The sequence below is a fragment of the Chlorocebus sabaeus genome, chromosome 17, assembly GCF_047675955.1.
Source record: "Chlorocebus sabaeus isolate Y175 chromosome 17, mChlSab1.0.hap1, whole genome shotgun sequence".
Lineage (NCBI taxonomy): Eukaryota > Metazoa > Chordata > Mammalia > Primates > Cercopithecidae > Chlorocebus > Chlorocebus sabaeus.
The window spans coordinates 69851498-69873159 of record NC_132920.1 but is presented as its reverse complement, the minus strand read 5'-3'; the positions used below and the strand labels follow the sequence as shown (position 1 = coordinate 69873159).

At 37.7% G+C, this 21662-nt stretch overlaps 1 protein-coding gene across 1 annotated transcript in view; it reads right to left on the bottom strand.

Moving 5' to 3' along the window:
* Window positions 1–21662, bottom strand: part of COL19A1 (collagen type XIX alpha 1 chain) — a 334506-nt gene that overhangs the window by 105447 nt on the left and 207397 nt on the right. The window contains exon 17 of the mRNA XM_008013598.3: window positions 4168–4221. Coding sequence (XP_008011789.3) covers window positions 4168–4221 — 54 coding nt within the window. The remainder of the gene's footprint in view (window positions 1–4167; window positions 4222–21662) is intronic.

Here is a 21662-nt window from a genome sequence, read left to right as displayed (position 1 = left end):
GGCGGATCATGGGGTCAAGACATTGAGACCATCCTGGCCAACGTGGTAAAACACTGTCTCTACTAAAAATACAAAAATTAGCTGGGTGTGGTGGTGGGCACCTGTAGTCCCAGCTGCTCGGGAGGCTGAGGCTAGATAATTGCTTGAATCTGGGAGGCAGAGGGTGCAGTGAGCTGAGATCATGCCACCAAAGTAAATACTTTGTCTTCTGCATAGATTTTTCCTAATTTTTCTAACAAATTGGGTATTTTGTTACATTTAAAAAGTTAATAAACCACTTTTTAAAAATACTGTGTTCCCAGGATTTAATGAACACCGTGTGTCAGACCTGTAGCTGAGTTTAAGTTTAAATCTATACTTGAAATAAAATAAGCACCTCTCTCCTCCACACACTCTGGCAATAAACTAAAGTCTGTGGAATTGAATATTATAAATCCTATCATACAGTCACATGGTTTTTAATCTTCTGAACTCTTCAGTAAACTCATTTGATCTGTAGTTGAGAACTCATTCCAGAATTCGGTGTAATCTTCTTCTCTCCCAGACATTTGGCAAGCTTGTCATAAAGGCCTTCAACATTCAAATTCTTCCTTTGAGACAACAATTATCCTGTCTTAAAAGCAGCACCATAGGTTTAGAAAACTACACAAAGGTCTAATCTTGCCTGTTAGCATTCACCAGCTTTTCTTCTTTAAAGCACAAAACAATTATTTTAAAGATCTTACAATGTGTTCTCTGTTTTGTCTAAAACTTTGAAATAAAAATCAACAAAACTGATTCCTTTCAAGACTAGATGCTAGTACACTGCTATGGCTTGGCTCTGTGTCCCCAGCCAAATCTCATGTTAAATTGTAATCTCCAATGTTGGGGAAGGAACCTGGTGGGAGGTGATTGGGTCATGAGGGTGGTTTCTAATGGTTTAGCACCATCCCCCTAGTGCTGTCTTGTGAGTGAATTCTCACAAGATTAGGTTGTTTAAAGTGCACTTCCCTCTTCACACTCACACTCGCTCTCTCCTGCTGCCACGTGAAGATGTGCTGGCTTCCCCTTCTCCCTTCTGCCACGACTGGGAGTTTCCTGAGACCTCCCCAGCCATGCCTCCTGTACAGCCTGTGGAACTGTGAGTCAAATAAGCCTCTTTTCTTTATAAATTACCCAGTCTCGGGTAGTTCTTCATAGCAGTGTGAGAATGGACTAATGCAGATATCCGGCTCATACTTCCTCACTCCCTCATCCCCCCAGTCTGCCTTTATATAACAAATATCAATTGGCCCCAATGGACTGTTAATAGGACAATCCACTAGAACGGCTACAGTGAAATGAAATCAATGACAGGACAGTAATCAGGTTCATTTCTGGCAGGTGAGCACATCCTAAGAGATTCCTAAGGTACTGGGTTGAGGCCCTCTAATGGTGGTGCAGGGTGTTTTTTGGTCTTCAGAAGGTCACTTACCTGGTCTTAATTTTTTCATCTACAAAACATATTCATTTGTTACTCAGTCATTAAATAGACAATAATCACATGCTATAGGCCAGAGACTGTTCTAAGCAATGGTGGGAAAATAGAGGTTCAAAAAAGTCACGGTGCAGTGGTCAGACAGATGAGGAAAATAAAAGTCCAAAGCAATGTGCTATATCTGTAGGAGGTGTAACATACACGACCATGGGAGGAAACCTCAAATGCTGAGAGCACTGGCAAAGGCTGTATAGGAGAAATGTTTGAGCTGAGTCATGAAGATACAGAGAAGCATATACAGGCCTATTGGAGAACATTTGCAAGTCATAGCATTTTTGAAACACTAAGGGAAGATGTTGCGGGAAGTCAGGGACCCTGAATGGAGGGACCAGCTGAAGCTGCGGCAGAAGAACATAAATTGTGAAGATTTCATGGACATTTATTAGTTCCCCAAATTAATACTTTTATAATTTCTTACACCTGTCTTTACTGTAATCTCTGAACATAAATCGTGAAGATTTCATGGACACTTATCACTTCCCCAATGAATATCCTTGTGATTTCCTATGCCTGTCTTTACTTTAATCTCTTAATCCCGTCATCTTCTTCGTAAACTGAGGAGGATGAATGTCGCCTCAGGACCCTGTGATTGTGTCAACTGCACAAATTGTTTGTAGAGCACGTGTGTTTGAACAATATGAAATCTGGGCATCTTTAAAAAAGAACAGGATAACAGCGATGTTCAGGGAACCAGAGAGGTAACTTTGAACTGGCCGCCGGTGAGCCGGATGGAAACAGAGCTATATTCCTCCTCTTTCATAAGCAAATAGGAGAAATATTACTGAATTCTTTTTCCCAGCAAGGAACATCCCTGAGAAAGAGAATGCACCCTGAAGGTAGGCCTATAGACAGCCCCTTTTTAAGGCATCCCATCTTTTATGGTAGAAGCCGATGGGATGAAATAAGCTCCGGTCTCCTATAGTGCTCCCAGGCTTACTAGGATGGGAAAATTCCCACCCAATAAATTGTGGTCAGACAGGTTACCTGCTCTCAGTTTTTAGCATGAAGGGCTGTTGAATTTTGTCAAAGGCCTTTTCTGCATCTATTGAGATAATCATGTGGTTTTTGTCTTTGGTTCTGTTTATATGCTGGATTATCTTTACTGATTTGCATATGTTGAACCAGCCTTGTATCCCAGGGATGAAGCCCACTTGATCATGGTGGATAAGCTTTTTGATGTGCTCTTTCCCTTTATTTCTCAACCCAGCCGAGACACTTAGGAAATAGAAAAGAACCCACGTTAAACACCGGGAGCGGGATCTCCCGATAGGAAGATGACTGATTACAAAAGAAGGAAGGGCATAAAGGAGGATAGGCCAAGGCAGGTAAAAGGCAAACCATGAAGGGCCCAGAATGGCATGTAGAGGATGTGGAATCCATCTGTCTTGAAGAAAAGAGAAGCGATTGAGGAATTTAAAATCAAATAGTTTTAAGCTGTTAGAGAATTTTAAGCCATCCAAGCCCACCTGGACGCTGTCATGATTTCGAGGTTTTACTCCACTTGGAGAAGGTAGAGGCAATGAGACCAGCTCTCAGATGACTTCAAATATATAGGTTCAAATTGACAAAGGTCTAAACTAAGGCAGTGACAGTGAAGACGGAGAGGATTTGTGGGCTGCTGAGATGCAGAACTGATATGATTTAGAGACTGTTTAGATGAGGAGGATGAAGAAGAAAAAACATCTAGGATTATTTTTAAAGATTAGTTTTGGACGTTATACTTTTGTGGTAGCCAGGAGACTTCCATGTGGAGATACCAAAAAATAATGGGAGGTACCAGCCTGGAACTCAGGAACAGTGTCTGAGTTGAAATAAAAAATGCATTCATTAATCCATCCAGCATATAGGGGGCAGAAGAAAAGCTGTTAATGGAGACAAAAAGATGGCCCCAGGCATAGGAGAAAACACCCAGTGTTGCTAAACCAAGAGAACAGGGAGTTTCAAGGAGATAGCAGTCAATGCTATACATTCCTGTGTAGCAGTACAGTCAGATGAAGCCTGAAAAGTGCTCAGGGAATCTGCGATGCAGAGATTGTTGGGACTACAGAGAGTGCAGTGTCAGTGGAGCAGCTTGGACACAAACCAGACTCTCATAGGCTGCAGAGTTACCAGAACCACAAAAAATTGAATACTTTTTTTTTTTTTTTCTAGAAGCTCGGGGTAAAGGATCCAGATAAACTAACTGGTTAGATGATCTTTATAGCACTTTTTACCAAACCATGAAATTATACTAACAAAATAGTTTCATATCAAGAAAAGTGGATATGCTTCCCCAGATGTCTGATTTTCTAACAGCCTGGATGTTAAGAAATCGAGAAGATGGAATTTAGGTAGGTTCAGAACAGGATTCATCTATCTGAACACTTGGCTTGGGATGTTCAAGCAGACACTACTGTTATTGCCATCTGTGTAATAAACAAGTGGGCGAGGTGTGTGGGTGATTACTAGCCTCCCTCATCTCTTAGTTTGTGGTGATGATAGTGTTAGGAATATAGAGACCATGAACTACTCATCCAAATGCTGAAACCAGTCATTCTAAACAGTAGAAAGAAGGAAACCATTTTCTACAGGGGAGTAAAATAATCCTTAGGTAAACACACAGAAATAAAGAGTGACTTTTTAAAGGGACAGTCATCGTATTGTTTACTCACAGGTGGTCCTGGGGGTCCTGGTTTTCCTGGAGGTCCTGTTTTCCCTCGTCTTCCCTTGAAACCAAAGAAGAACAGATGATAAATACTGTGACTCCATTACATTTTAATATCAAACAATATTAAATGGGAATATTGAAGACATTAAAAATGAACAGAAAGTTAAGAAACAATTCCAATTCCTCATGACTTTTAAATATCAATTAATTTTAAAAGTTGTGGGCCAATTTTTAAGAACCATAATGAGAAGTATAGTACCTGAAATGAATAAATCTTAACTGTTATCAGCAGTCCTTTAAATGCTATCTACCTTGGTTCTTTAGCAAAGTAATATAAAGTATATGAAAGATGGTCTAAGACGGGTATTTTATCTGATGATTCTGTGGTTTTGGATGCAATAACAAGTACATCTGTCATCTTAAGTTGGTGTTCTCCAAGAGGGGCCTGAACTGTAATTTTGTATGAGTTATTTGAGGGTGAGATTGGGTGTTAAACATGCATATTCCTGGACTTCATCCTAGACTTCATGGTTTAGAATCTCCGGGGTGGGAGCCACGAATCTGCATTTTTATGCTCACTAAAATTTGAAAAGCACTGCCCTAAGCCCTATTGTAATTACATATACTGTATGAAGCACATTAGCTCTTTTCTTCCCTTAAGGTGGTTAAGTTGTTTTTATAAGTGAACTAAAATATGTAATTCTTGCATGTTAATCTTCATTATCACAACCGAGTATTAACTCTCTCAAGTTCACAACTAGCTAAATTCCAATCGCAAAATGTTGTGCTAACATCTCTTGTACCTGTGAATCTAATAACATTTAAAAAGCATTTCATTAGATATTATAAAATTATTTTCTTAAACATTTTTTATTTTTTAAATTTTTAACAGAGGGAAGTAAGCTTAGGTATTGAAAGCATACATTTTGAATGAGAAGCATTTTATGAGCATATGTTTTCTAAATATGGTCACTCTATTTCATTGTTACTAACAATTCTATTTGATTATCATATTGGTAAACTGTCAGTACATATTAAGGCTTATTGATGCTTATAAAGTAAAAATATTAGGTTGATCTTTTCCATGCTTTTTTGGGGGAGAATTATAAATGTAGGCACAGAAAGGTTCATTGTATTCACCAATTTCCTTGCTCTGAAAATGTCAGGCAAAGTTGCCTGATTCCTCTGATTTTCATCTAGTCTTGGAGTGGGACAGGAGGTCTAAATGCCAGTTGAAACAGGAGAGTAAGTTTTGAGAGATCAACAAGCAAATACAATGTTGTGATTGGATGAGAAACGTGTCCATTGTTTCTGAAGGGAAATTAAGGTGATAACATCAAAGACTTCATATGAAAACAGCATCCTTGTCTATAAATAGCCCTAGTTAACATCTACAGAACAGATTTAAATTTTTTTTTTAAATTAAAAACATAGGTTGGGCACGGTGGCTCCTGTCTGTAATCCCAGCACTTTGGGAGGCTGAGGCAGGCAGATCACCTGAGGTCAGGAGTTCGAGACCAGCCTGGCCAACATGGGGAAACTTTGGTTCTACTAAAAATACAAAAAAAATTAGCTAGGCATGGTGGTGTGTGCCTGTAATCCCAGCTAGTTGGGAGGCCGAGGCAGGAGAATTGCTTGAACCTGGGAGGCGGAGGTTGCAGTGAGCTGAGATCACGCCACTGCACTCTGGCCTGGGAGACAGAGACTGTCTCAAAAAAAAAAAAAATTAAAAACATAAATGTAATTATTAATAGTAGTGTTTTTCTCTTATGTTTCATTTTACAGATCTAAACCATGCAGTTCTTTTGGAGGATTGTAAGATTGAAATGAACATATAATTTAATATTCTGAATACTTAAAACAAGTTATACACATCTGTGCCATGTTCTAGTCTTGCAGTTTACATTTTCTGAAAATCAATATATTTGGTATTTTAGTAAATATAAGTAAATTTGCCTCTGAGGACTAATCAATGATAAAAAGTTTACTTAGAAGGTAGAAGCACTGTAATTTATTAATTCACAAGAATACAAAGAAACTAAATAAATGGTATCTAAGTAAGTGATTGGTTCTTTCTTTAAGCATACATTCGGTTGAGGTAAGTTAAAACCATAGGATCAACTTTAGTTTACATTCCCCATTCTTCAAAGGAGACATGTGTATTGATTTGGGCAGGAAGCGGGGAAAATGAGGCTATTGATTAACTTTTATCACAGAGTTAATGTTGAAACAAACCAAATGTCAGATATTGTAACATAACATTGGCATGTGCTAAGATGAGGAGTAAAAAGCATCCAAGATTCAGGATATGGTGAGGGCAAGCATCCAGATTCCTGCATATCACTGCTGATTTCAGCCAGCCTTGCCATTGTCAGAGTGTCAGCGTGTCAGTGTGGATGCTGGAAGAGGGCAGAGAGAAGGCCGATTTTGCTGAGTGGACATGCAGGTAAAATATTTTTGAGGGTTGTTAAGTAATTGGAACATATTGTGTGCACACAACGTTAGCCAGCACATATTTTCACATTAAACCTGGTTTCTAGGCTTGAACTTTCCTAAATCAGATTTGAACAATTTTTAAAGATGCGCTATACAAAGCAATGCAGTTACCTTTTTGTTAGGCTTACCACCAAATACATACAGGTTGATTATCATCTGTCCAGAAGTGACTGGAACTAGAAGTGTTTTCGAATTTTTTTTATTTTGGAATATTTGCATATACATGATGAGACATCTTGGGGATGGGCCCCAAGTCTAAACATAAAATTCATTTATGTTTCATATATACCTTATCCACATAGTCTGAAGGTAATTTTATGCACTATTTTAAATAATTTTTTGCATAAAACAAAACTGTGACTGTGTTTTGACTGCAACCTGTCATGTGAGGTCAGGTGTAGAATTTTCCACTTGTGGTGTCATGTTGTTGCTCAAAAAGTTTTGGATTTTGGAGCATTTCAGATTTCGAATTTTCAGATTAGGGATGCTCAATCTGTACTAGAAACAAGATTTACCTTGGGAGAAACTCTTGACACTAAAGTCTCAAGTGTAAGTGACTTGTGGAGGACAGAGGAGAGGGGTGGACGGATGAGAAATGGGGGTGGAAGCTTTAGAGCATAAGACAGTTATGGGTCCAGGCGGGGCACAATTTCTTTTTTTCTCAATTTTTTTTTTTTTTTTTTAGAGACAGGGTCTCACTATGTTGCCCAGGCTGTCTTGAATCACTCCTGGACTGGAGTGATTCTCCAGCTCTGGCCTCCTCCCAAAGTGTTGGGATTACAGGTGTGAGAAATGGCACCTTTCTTAGGGGCCACAATTTCTATCAACATAATAGTCCATGCCTACTCCCAGACATCATTGTTCTTCTTTCCAAGGAGCCCTGGGAATTAACTCCCTTGTCTTGTTTCCCTTCTTCAAGGCCCCAAGCTGCACCAAATACCACCGCACAGTCTCCTGTTCCTCTGAAGGATCATCTGTCTTCTACTTAAAAGCATTAGGGAAAGGCAAAAGCCTACCTAAGAGCTAACAACACTCTTTGGTCTTGGCCACAGAAGCAAGATACTGAAGGGAGCGTCATTGTCTGAAAAGTGTCGCAATAAGATGCACACATTGTGCCACCACTGTGGCTCTAAGGCCTGTCACCATCAGAAAACACCCTGCGGCAAATGTGGCTACCATGCTAAGCACAAGAGGAAGTATAATTGAAGTGCCAAGGCTTAAAGATGAAATACTACCAGGACTGGTCGAGCGAGGCACCTGAAAATTGTATACCGCAGATTCAGGCATGGATTCTGAGAAGGAAAAACGTCTAAACCCAAGGGGGCAGCTGTTGTAGCATCCAGTTTATTTTAAGAATTTCAATGATTAGTCACACAATAAATGTTCTGGTTTTTAAAAAAGGAGCTAACAGTAGATTTTTGGTAGGGCGAATTTTACTACTTAAGCTAGGACATTTTGGGGGAGTAGTTTCTGAATAATTATGCCAAGAAAACAGGCATAAACCACAACTCCATTCCTAGGACTAAAATCAGATTCCCCCACTTTTCAGAGGAAAATCTAATCTGCGAATCTTTGTTCATTGGAAAGAAAGACATAAAGTGTCTCCAATTCTTCCTGTGGTGCAAGAAATCAATGATGAACCATTATGTATACAAGGTATCCTAATTAGTGGACAGAATGCCTCACACGAAGCACTCTTCGTGTGGATGAGGATACCTGGGGCCAGGGCCTGCGGAGGTGGATAGCAGGCCCAGGAAGAAGGCTCCCGATGCCAATGGGAGGAATGTTTGCACGTTTGCTTTCACTTCTATCTCTGGCTGTTTTGGTCCATTCATTACAGGGCTCTGTCTAGACCCAAAAGTGAGGCAAAAGGTGGGGACTTGGGTGTGGGTGGAGGGAAAATCCTGGAGCTAAGTCAGATATCTGCTGAGCTGGAAGAGGTCTTCCTGGTTAGGGTGGCTATTCTCAGGTACCCATTTGTTCAGAAGCAACTCTGATAAATTAGTGTTTGGTTGAACTTTCAGATGGATAGAGATCTAGTGTTTCAGCATTATTATAACTGGGCTAATCCAACATTTTCCTGAAAACTGTGGTATGAAGTGCAAAGCACAGATTTACTTTATCAAGCTGCCCTGGAAACCTGAAAGTGCTCAATATGTCAGTTTTCTGTTTGGCAACTGTGTGGAGATTATTAGACAACACTTTAGATATCTGCTTAATGATCTAAACCTAGGACTGCTCAAACCTGACCATGCATGAGTGTCACCTGGAGGGCTGTTTAAAATAGATTGCTGTGCCTCACTTACAGAATTTTTTTTTTTTTTGAGACAGGATCCATGCTGGTCTCAAACAATCCTCCTCAGGATCAAGAGGTGGAAGTAACCCAAATGTCCATCAGTGGATGAATGGATAAACAAAATGAGGTACATACATATAATGGAATATTTTCAGCCTTAAAAAGGAAGATAATCCTGGCCCATGCAACAACATGGATGAACCTCAAGGACATATACCAAGTGAAATAAATCAGTCATAGGAAACCTCAGGAGGATCATTTGAGCCCAGGAGTTCAAGACCATCATGGATCCTGTTTCAATAAAAAAGAGCTTAAAAAAGTTGTTTTTTAAACTTGATGCTTCCGGGATGACTTGCAGTGTGAGAAAACATTTATCTTAAATTACACTTTTGATTTATAAACACCTGGCCCTCTTAGGAGCACTAAGAAGGGAAGAATGCAAATAATGGACTATTGGTACTTATTTGACAGATGGTTTTTGTTGTTGATGAGGATGATGATGATGAAGATGAAGTTAGAGTGGTAATTGGACTTAACGGATGGTATGCAGACCCCAAACTCACTAATGAAACACGCATTTAAGTACTCTCTCTAAACTGTCAGGTCATGATAACACAGCTAGCCCCTCTCCTGAGTAGCTGGGATTACAGGAGTGTGCCACCTGCTTGGCTACTCAGAGTTCTGGATTCAGTAGGTTTGGGGTGAGATCTGAGAATCTGCATTTCTACCAAGTTTGCAGTAATGCTGATGCTGCTGGTCTGGGGACCATGTTATGAGAACCACTACTCTAAAACTAAAGCTCTTATTTCATATTTAAAGTCAGGCAATCTTGTAGAGCACCTTATATCTTGTAAGTCTATATCTTGTAGCTCAGAATAAAAGAATTCAATTTGTTTTGTGATTATGTGGAACTTTGAGAATAAAATGCTCATTGTCAAGTTCAAGAGCACCTGGATTGGAAAATCTCTGTGCCCCATTTTTTCTCTTATAGAATCTTTTTGTGCTAAGATTTCATTGATGTAAAATGGTACTTATACTTTGCAACAACTTTGTTAAAGGAATAAAAAGATCACTTTTAAAATTTCTACTGCATATACCCAGTAGGATGGCTACTAACAACAAATCCGAAAACAAGCGTTGGCGAGGACATGGGGAAATTGGAACACTTGTGCAAGGTTGATGGGATTGTAAAATTGTAATCCTAGCACTTTGGGAGGCTGAGGTGGGTGGATTGCTTGAGGCCAGAAGTTTGAGACCAGCCTGAACACCATAGCAAAACCCCATTTCTAAAAAAAAAAGAATACAAAAACAGCTGGGCATGGTGTCATATGGCATATGCCTGTAGTCCCAACTACTAAGGAGGCTGAGGTGGGAGGATCACTACGACCCAGGAGGCGGAGGGTGCAGTGAGCCGAGATGGCACCACTGCACTCATGCCTGGGTGACAGAGTGAGACCCTGTCTCAAAAAAAAAAAAAAAAAAAATACAGTTACCATATGATCTAACAATCCCATTTCTGGTTGTATACTCCAAGAATTGGAAACAGTTTTAAGAAGAGATATTTGCATACCCATGTTCATAGCACTATTATTCTCAATAGACAAGAGGTGAAACTAACCCAAATGTCAACCAACAGATGAATGGATAAATAAAATGTTGTACAAACATACAATGGAATATTTTCAGCCTAAAAAGGGAAGAAAATCCTGTCACATGCAACAACATGGAGGAACCTTGAGGACATTATACTAAGTGAAATAAGCCAGTCACAGAAAACTAAATACTCTATGATTCCAATTATATGAAGTATCTAAAGAAGCCAAATTCATAGGACAGAAAATAGAATGGGGGTTACCAGCGATTGAAGAAAAGGAAGAGAAAAAAAAGGGTTGTTTAAGGTTTATAGAGTTTCAGTTTTGCACGATGAAAATGTTCTGGAGATCCTTTCCACAACAATGTGAATATACTTGACACTACTGAACTGTATACTTAAAAGTGGTAAGGATGGTAAATTTTATGTTATACATTTTTTACCACAATTTAAAAGAAAACAACTATTTTTACCAAAATGTCCAGTACATGGTAGTTCTAATAAGTATAAGTTCCTTTCCTCATTGCCTTTCCACTACCCTCTCTCCAATTCTCCATTTTTTATATAAAAATGTTGGATAATGTCTCTAGGAAAACCTCCAAAATACGTAGTGTGCATCCTTTAGAAAAGCGTAATCACCTTTTAACCGTGGATATAAGTTTGTTTAAAAATCTAAAATAACAATCAAGATACCCATTAGAGGTAGAAATTTAAAAAAAATTTGGTTTATTCATAAAATGGAAAAGTATATATTTGACAGCAAAGAAAATGAATGAAATTGAACTACATGCAACAATATAAATGTTTCTTATAAACATAATGTTGATCAAATTACACAAAGAACAAAACAGGCAAAACTAATCTATCCTATTAGAAGTTATAATGGGTTACCCACATGGGAGTGGAAAGTGAAAGAAAGCATGAGAGGAGTTTCTTAGGGTTATGATGTTCTGCTGCTTGAACTAGGTGGTGGTTGCATAAGTATGTTCATTTTACGAAAAAGCATCAAGCTGTACCCTTATGACATACACATTTTTCTGAATCTACATTAAATTTCAATGTAACTTTAAAAAATGAAACCAGGATATTCCCACAATGGAATGATTTTATTTGCATGATCTAAAACCTTGATTCCACTTGCATTTTCTGTGCACAAGGACACAGAGGGTCACTATTAACAGCAAGAAAAAAAGAGACAAGTCTATTTAAATAAATGACATCTACAAATTTTCAACAGTAAAAATAATCTAATGCTTCCAGGATGACTTGCAGTGTGAGAGAACATGTATCTTAAATTAGACACTTGATTTATAAACATTTGACCCTCCTAGGAGTATTAAGAAGGGAAGAATGCAAATAATGGACTATTGGTATTCATTTGACAGATGGTTTTTGTTGTTGATGAGGATGATGATGAAGATGAGGTTACAGTATTAATTGGACTTAAAGGATGGCACACAGGCCCCAAACCCACAAAATGAAACGTATGTCTAAGTACTCTCTCTAAGCTGTCAGGTCATGGTAATTCAGCTGACTCCTCTCAAACATTCCCGTTTCCATAAGTGTATTTTGCACACTCTTAGGCATCAGCTTGGCCTAAACAAGGTATCAAGGAAATGTCAAGAAAGAGGAGACAGGGCCTTGACTGGCACACACAACTGTGAATGAGGTGTTAATTACACAGGAAAACATTACAGACTATCTGGGAAGTTAGTTTTCTTTTTTTACTTTGTGAACGGAAATAAGATTTATGTCTGATGTAAAGAATTACATTTTGAACTCAAGGATGTGTGTAAAAATGAGAATGGAATACTTGCAAGAGGAGTGCATAATATTTTAAGTACATTTTATTTCTTACTAGATTTAAAAAATGTGTCTATGACAGAAACAACACTCGTCATAAAGTTCTCATTACTTCAGGGATCCGACAAGTGACTCTGGTAAGGACATGAGAAGAAAATGCAATTCAGCATGAACAAATGACTTGAAATAGGTTCTGAGCTAAGGAAAGATGAACATCATTGAGGTTGGGATCTTAACATTTTAAAATTATTTAATTCCACTATTTGCTCATCTCTCTGCCCCTTTTCTTTTTATCCCCCCTTGGATGGACTCTATCTGTAACTAATGTGGCTTTTCAAAACAAGTTAGAAGTTGTGACATCATTATCTAAACCTCTTGAGCTACAATTCAGTAAATGATAATCTGAATAAATGATTTGTTAAAACATTAAAACAGGATTAACATTTCCTTGATGTGGGTATCCTGGTCATTCACAATTTAGGTTATTTTGCTGTTATAATTTTTGAGCTTCTCTTCTTCTCACTACCAAGTCAGATTCTGTAAATGTTCCATTTACTTGTTGCTTTTCCCTTTGGAATGTGGATCTTCCTAGTTCTTTTCTGCTTGCCTGATTTCTGCTTGCCCTCACGTCTCTCTACCCTGATTCTGAGGCCAACCCAACCCTTCCATTTAGATTTGTTGGAATGCCTAACTGCCTTGCCAAACCACTAACTCTCTAAGGCCCGAATTCTGACTCTGTTTTCTAGGCCTGTCATTGCCAATATTTGCCAAGCCACTTGATGCGTCTCAGTATCATGGGTGGGGCAGTGGTAGGGTATGACTAAACAATTTCCTGAATATACTGTGATGTATTTTAACATCTTTGTGCCACATGAAGCTGGTGGAAGTCGGAAGTTCATTGTGAAAACTTTCTTTCCTCCATATTTGGATGTTCACAAGCAGCACACTCCCAGACTGGATAAGGGGAATTTGGCCTTTATATACACTGCCTTCCTGTCTGAGAATTATGCACCAGGCTTCCACATCTCTAAAACATTCCACTTTCACAATACCTCATGAATGAAGACTTTTCTCCTTCACTTTTATTATGGGAACTGTTATATTTGTAAGTTTAGAGTCGACAAAATTGACATGCAGAGACACAATTAATGCATATAAAATGATAAGTCTTATTTAATAGAAATGTTAAAATAAAAACAATGTAGTGAAGTTCATCTACAAATTTCAGACAGGTCAGAGACTAGGCCAGTGAAACAGGAACAAGCTCAGCATTACCAGTGAGCATTGGAACAAATAATCATTAGTAATATTTTATATCTTGATTTCAATTAAGGTAAAGTGACAGGACATAGTTTTGGTATTTCTAGTTACATAATCTAAAAGACATACTCAAGGGGTAGAATTTTAGAGCTACATTTTCAATGTCCAGGATTGAATTGACTAGTACGAAATAAGTTCACAGAACTACAATCAATAACTGTCTGACAAATGAAGAGAATTCTAGAGGATCAGTGAGATGGAACTATAAAGGTCACCCAATTTTGAAATGGAAAAATTTTCCTTATGTAATTCTCAACTAATTGAAGTGAATTTAATGGATTAAATTGCATTTTGATACTTAAGTGCTGATTTCAGAAAAAATCCCTATCAAAAAGATGTGAGTAAATTTTATTTGGCAGAAATTTACTGTCTGTTTTACTTGCTGCGTTGGGGAAAACAGATGAAGATGATTAAGACCTAGACTTGCCTTCATGGTGGAAGAGAAGGGACAATTATTCGCAACAGGTATTTAGACAGACGTGTTCATTTGGTTATACATGATCTCAGCACTTCCAGTTTCCCTTTGGAGTGGAGGGATCATGGGGATAGGAGGAAAATGTGAGTACAAAAAGTCATCTACACAACTTCAGCAACAACCTGGGACGTTATACCCCCTGAAAAGTCCTCAAACAGGGGATAGCTTTCCCTGGATGCACCTGCAGTAACCTGTCTTAGACGTGTGTGCGCTCTTTGGTTCTCTTCTCTTCTGATACTTATCCTCAACCTTTAGATCAAGTGTATTCAGAAGGCATTTCCCAGCTCACCACTTCTTTTTCTTGCATGATAGATTTAAATATTGGGAAAATGCATTGATGACCTTTAAAAACTGAACACTTAGGACATACTATTGTGCAAAACTGAGAGTATTTTTCTTTATTTGAATACCAGTTTTCACTTCCTTAAACTTAACATCCAATGTCATTTGAAGCTGTAACTGGGTAAAAGTGATTCAAAGTCTGTCCTTTACAATCTACCTTCTCTCAGCTTCCATCAGATTCAACATTTCCCAAAATAAGGTTAAGGTTTCCTGGGAAAGCTGGTGACCCAGTTGGTCCTGCCAACAGCAATTGTTGGTCGGTTGCCAGATTCTTTTTATGTTCTTTGACTTTTTCTCTGTTCACCTCTAGGGAAGTATCCTATAGGCAGAAACCCTAATAACATCTTGTTCCCCCGATTCTTGCTACATCTAGTACATATGCATTTACATTTACAAAACTCACATAACCAGTTCAGCTTTCTCAACTAATAAATTTTCCATTGTGACTTTTAAACTCTTTATTTGTTCACCTGCTGGCTTTTCACTATGTTTGTATAGGATATTTTCCCCACTTTCAGCGGGCATGTGCCCAGAATTGTTCGTAAATTAATTCAAGAAGCATTTATGAAGTCCCTATTGTGGGTTAGATGCTTTACCATGCTCTGGAAATACCTTGAATTCTGTCTCCATAGAGCTTATATACCAGTGAGGACAATAATAGTAACAGATGCCAAATATCATTCAAAGAAAGTTACACATATTGTTCATTTAATCCTCAAAATGTATTTAAGGTATTCCCATTTTAAGGAAGAGGCAAATTAGTGACAACATAACTTGCCCAACGTTGTGGGACTAGTAAATAGCAGAGTTAAGACTTGAATCCAGGCAACTTGGCTGTATCGTCTGTGACCATTACCACTACGCTATACTTATTGCATCTCTAAGAACTAAACAAATAAAGATATGAATTTTGGATAGTCATAGGAAATACAGAAAAATAAAGCAGGTTAAGGGAACACAGAGTTATACAGGAAGGTGTGCTCTTTTAGACAGAAAAATCAAAGAAGGCCTCAGCAGAAACCTGAACCAAGTGAGTCCACGGATCATGCAAGGTCTGAGAAAGAGCATCCAGTAGAGGGAACAGCAAGAACAAATTCTTCAAGGAATAGCAAGAAACACAGGTTGCTAGAGAAGAGCAAGTGTGTGGTTGGGTGGCAGGCAGGCCAGATTAGGCTGGGCCTTGTAGATTATGGTGAGCGCTCTGAGTTTCATTACTGTCATTGTGATGGGAAGCCATTAGGAGTTTTGTCTTAAAAAGGTCATATTATATAGGTTGGTATAAGCACCTGCTTAGGTAGAGAATAGCCCAGAAGGTAAAACTGCCACCAAATTCATCATTTAATACAGAAGCTCAATAGAACTAATTTTAGGTTATCTGTTTTAGATTGCTTATAACACTTTCTTACATGTGTGTAGAGTTGATTATATGTACAGTCATCTCTTGGTATCTGTGGGAGATTTGTTCCAGATCCCCACTGTCCAATACCAAAATCCATAGCCATTCAAGTCTCTTATATAAAATGGTATAGAATCTGCATACACCCTCTCATATACATTAAATCATCATTAGGTTACTTATAATACCTATAATGAAAATGCCATGTAAATAGTTGTTATATTGTAATGTTTGGGGAATGATGACCAAAAACAGTCTGTACATGTTCAGTAAGATGTAACCATATTTTCTTTTCAAATATTTTCAATCCATACTTGGTTGAATCTGCAGATGTGAAACCTACAGATACAAACAGCTGACCATAAAACATTTCCAAGTGCAAATCTTTTTTTTTTTTTTTTTTTTTTTTTTGAGATAGAGTCTTGCTCTGTCACCCAGGCTGAAGTGCAGTGGTGTGATCATTGCACACTGCAGCCTCAACCTCCTGGGTTTAAGTATCCTCCTGCCTCAGTCTCCCAAGTAGCTGGGACTACAGATATGTGCCACCATACCTAGCACATTTTTAATTTTTTTGTAGAGATGGGTGTCTCTAGGTTGCCCAGGCTACAAAATATTTTTAACCTTACATTAACATTTTATGTTACTGAATATAATATCTATTATTCTCTGATATTTACCCAGCCCATTGTTTTTGGCTGGAAAAAAAAGACATACAGTACAAGGAAGTGAGATCTATTTCATCCTTCATTATAAACTGTAGTTTTTAAAACAGAAGGCTGCATTGTGTAAGTAATCCTACAAGACTTATAAAAGGATATTAATAATTTAATGAACTTGTGCTCAAGGGAGAAAAGTGTTCTTGAAACATGTCAGGATGAATTTTCTAGGGAAAAGCCTAATTAGCAGTGTCTGAAGCATATGTCATCACATTTAGAAAACACGAACTAGTCCCTGTGGACAGAATGGTAAGTTGGATTTTGAAGCATTAACTACTCCAGTTAATATGTATGATTAACGAGCAATATGTCAGTCTGCTGGCCTAACTCAAGTGAAAGAACTTGTGTAGGAGAAACAAGGATGTTTAAATTCATCCACAGAAATATGCAAATTTAGTTTATTGTCTCATTTATATTATGATCAACCAATAACTTAGAGATCTTGTGGGAAATAATGCCATAGTTTGGGCTCTTTTAAAATATAGAATCAAAGCTACGAAGATGCCCTAAAAAATACATGCCTAACATATCTATGTTTTTCTTACACATAATAAAGTATTTTTACCAGATGATTATTTGGAAAAAGTCAAATTGAAGAAACATGATTTAAATCCATTCAACAGAGAAAACACATGCAGGCAAAACCTATTTGATGTCAAGATCTCCAGAGGCAAAGAGAAAAAGCCAGTCACTTGTCTATGGGATTCTAAACATAAAATTACATGGCAATATTCACACGATCATTTAGATGTTTGAGCTCCTAAAGACAGACTCTTAATTTAAATCTTTCAAAATCAACAATAACTAAAACTACAGGAGCTAATGTTGGAAAAAATCAAAGTTACAGATTTGTTTACTGCTTTAATGAGAAATCAACTGCCACTTAGGAACACAAAAGAGTGGGAAAAATAAAGATAGTCTTGTATCAATGATAAGCATTTGTACATTTATTAAGTGTTTACTATATCCTGGATATTGGAGAGTAAAGAGAAAATTATACACAGATCTTGCCGTTGAGGAGCTCATAGTTTGGTACTAGAATATTTCTCTTCTTTCCTCAATATAAGTTTTGTTCTGCACCAAAAAAAGGGCTATTTAAAGCGATCCACAAAAGAGAATAGTAGTTCACCAGTATTTTCAAGAATTATAAGTCTGCATTAAACGTGGACATGAGTGGCTTTGGACAATTGGAGTAGCAATATTTCTATTTTGGCATACTTTGAATACTTGTTGCCCATAGTCATGTTTTCTATTTTAGAAGGGTGCAGATTATATTGAGGTGATACAGATTCTAACTCATATATTTATGAAACAAATTGATCATTGACTTAAAAATAAAAAGCAGGATAGAAAAAAAATGTGCATTGTATGAGAAGCCAGAGACCTGACCACTAGTATATCCCCTTTTATTTATTAATTAAGTGAATCTGAACAAATCACAGAATCTCTCAGCCTGAGCAGTTTCTACCTTAGGAAAAAAAAGGAATAAAAATATACCTGCCTAAAGATAGTAGGCTAGAATGAACTCTCTGTAAAGGTGTTTCTGTGCAGAAGGTCCCAAGCATTCCCAAAGGAATTAAACTGCCTAGGGCCATGGAGAAGGTGGCCAAACACATTGAGATGTAGAGCCAGTGATCAATTACATTCTTGGCAAATATCTAAGAAAAATATACCCCAAATCCTCAGTTTGAAATTTAATGTAATTGAGGCCATCCTACTGGCCTGAAATAAAACCTTATATAGCATACGCTCTCTAGTGCTGACACTAGTGTGTCATCATGGATAACTTATGGGACAGATGTGTCACAGAAATGTTTTTCAAATGGTGGCAACATATAGTCACCAGTTATATTGCTCTGTTTCCCTGGTAGCACTGGTAAGAACTGGCAGTATGGCGATCCTTACCATTGCTGGCAAGGTTAGAACTGAAGTTTTCAGACTTGAATAACATTTGACCTAACGAGGCAGTATCTATAGCTTTGGCCTCTGTTTCTAAATGAAATTAATATTCTAGATTTTACAACAGACAAATGAGGGCCCTTACTCAGAGTAAAAGCTGAACTCCTTACAATGAATGACCCGCAGGGCTGTGCTCTGCCTTTCTATGTGGACTCTCTTACCTCCTCTCACCTTCCTTCACCATTCTAGCCATACCGACCTCCTAAAGTTTCTTGAAATTTCTGCCTCAGACCTTTGCACCTGTTGCTTCCCCTACCTAGAAAGAGCTTCCCTCAGCTTTCCACATGGCCGTCATCTATTTTAGACCTTTGTTCCATGTTCAGCTTGGCAGCAAGGCTTTCTCTGACTTCCACACAACACTGCATATCCCCTTCCTCTGCTTTCTTAATCTTGGTTGCATGTATCACCATTAACCACACTAAAACTTATTTATTTTGTGACCATCTGTCTCCATAATAGAATATAAGTTCCATGAGGGTAGAGGTTTTTATCTATTGTAGGTGTTATTAAACTTTTCCTGTCAAAAGTAAGAAATATTTAAAGTAAATATTTTAGGCTTTGTGAGACATATAGTCTTTGTCACAACTACTCACCTCTGCTGTTGTAAGCCCCCAAAGTCAGTATGTAAGCAAATAGGCATGAATTCGTTCCAATAAAACTTTATTTAAAAAAACCCACATGGTACACCAGATTTGGCCTAAGGGCTGTAGTCTGCTGATTCCCAGTCTATTGTGTTCATTGGTTTATCCTCTGTCTACAGCAGTTTCTAGAAAACAATAGGTGTTCCATAAATCTTTGTTCTTGTTTTTGGACTGAGCTAACAATGAAAATGGAAGTAAATGTAACTTTGTACTAGACAAATGAGGAGTTTGTGCTAACGAGAAAAACAGTGTAATTGTATTCATTACTATACTTTTAGATGGGCATCAATACCAAAACTGTGAGACTAATTATGCCTTGAAAGTTCTTTAAGATCTGGTGATGTTTTTGTTTTTACTTTTGTTATTGCTGTAGATAACATGAGATAAAACCTTTGTAAATAGTTTGAAATTATTTTGTTGAGATATTTTTAAAATGCAGATACGTAAAAAGAGTACCATAACAAATGATTATTTTCCCACAGCACACCATTGACAACTAGTTATAGTTTGAAATATTTTCTTCAAGATTTTTTTAACCAACAAAATATCATAGATTAAATGGAAATACTTTTTGACCATCTGTAGTCCTTTTCCCCTCACCTTCCTCTTGGGATAACTACTCTCACGAGTTTATGTTATCTTTCTGTTTCATGTATTCTTAAAGAAGAAATATACATACAAATGTATTTTTTCTTGTATTCAGTATTACTGTTTTTAAGATTTATCCTTGGTGTGTGTGTCGAGGGGGTGGGGCAGGGGTGTGTGTAGTTTATTATATTTAACTGCTGTGAACGCTGAATTCTGTTGTGGATAGGAAACATTTCCAAATGGAAATATTTCTAGAGTAGCAAAATATAGAAATACAAAAAGTATAGGGCCATTTATTATATTACAGGGCAAAGCCTCAATTAGTTTTTGATGTTGTACATACTGGGGTCTAGTGTTGCTCAAGTCTTTCACCCCAGAAAAGAACTAACCGTCCTAGGAATCTAGCAGTTTAACATCATTTTATTTTTCTCTGATAGAAAAACCTTATCCCACAAATGTCAGTTCAGTTATTAATACATGGTGAGTGTTGCAATAGCATAACTCACCTTCAGCATTTCAATTTATCCAGCTGAATTTAAAAATACAAATTGGGTATCATATGCGACTTTTCTCTAATAGCACAATAACATTTTTAAATGGAGTTTAAGATATAAACTGAGCAAGCTGAAATTAAATTTGGGTCTACTGATCCAGGTATCAGTTTCTTAGAGCTTTGAAATAGAGTACATGTTTTCAAGAGATTAGATATATGGTGACCTTAAAAAAGCCTTCTGACGTATTCCATAACATCAAGGAATGGAAGGAAAAAGAATAAAGAATCCTTATGAAACATTTGCAGTCCACAAAACATTTCAAATAGTACTGTGTCAACCTATGTTATAAATAGTTTAGTCCTATTCAGCTGGTTTTATAAGCATCTATGTGATGACAAAGAGAAAAAATTCAAAACTGTTCTAGAATATCATTAGAAGTACAAACACTTTAAAGAAACCAGTTGTAGTAAAAGTTTACTTATCCAGCACTTTACTAGATGGAAAAGTCTACTAACTGGCACTTTCAAGCTTCTATAGGATAGTGCTAACTGGCTTAATGACTTAGGAGACGGGGCTCCAGTTAGCAGATACAGTGCTTTCCTTATTAGCTGCAGCTCTACGCTGAGGTACAGTGTTAGTAGTTAGCGGGGTACAGGCTGGATTCCACCCAAACACCCATTGGCTAGTCACACTTCTTCCTGCGGAACTGTGCTAAGAACAAATCCAGAGAAGTCTTCGGATTCCAAAAGAAGCACTAAATCTTTTCCACGGTTTTATTGCTAGAGGATTTTATTATGTTCAAATACTTAGAAATTAATATTATAACTATGATATAATAATTAGCAATTATTGAATACCTAGCATGTGATAAGCCCTGTACTGGCTACTTTACACATGCATTTTTCTAATCATCACTTCGGGCTATGTACCATTAGTCTTATTTCGGTTGTATAACTGAAGAACTGAGACTCAGAGAGGTTAAGTAGTATTCCCTGGATCATACAGGCAGGGCTCACCCAGGAGTTTGCAAGAGTCCAGAATTAATGCCTTTTGAGACTTTACTTTGGTGAGGTTATACAGAGGGTTACATTTTATTAATAAAAAAATTCAATGAACCAGATATCCATATGAGACATAAACTAATCCAACAATGAACAGCCCTCCTTATAGAAGTAAGGTCTGCGGGTTGGTTGGCTTCACCAAAGCCACTCTACAGCAGAGGGAGCATCTCCGCCCACCACCTAGCATTCATGTGCACAAGCTGTACATCTGGAAGAGAAGGAAAATCAAAGGGGAATGAATCAAGGCAGCCTCCAGACAGAAAAGGGGCTGAGCAGAGGCAAAGAGGCAGAGAAACTTCCGTGTCAGTATCAGGCTGGTCT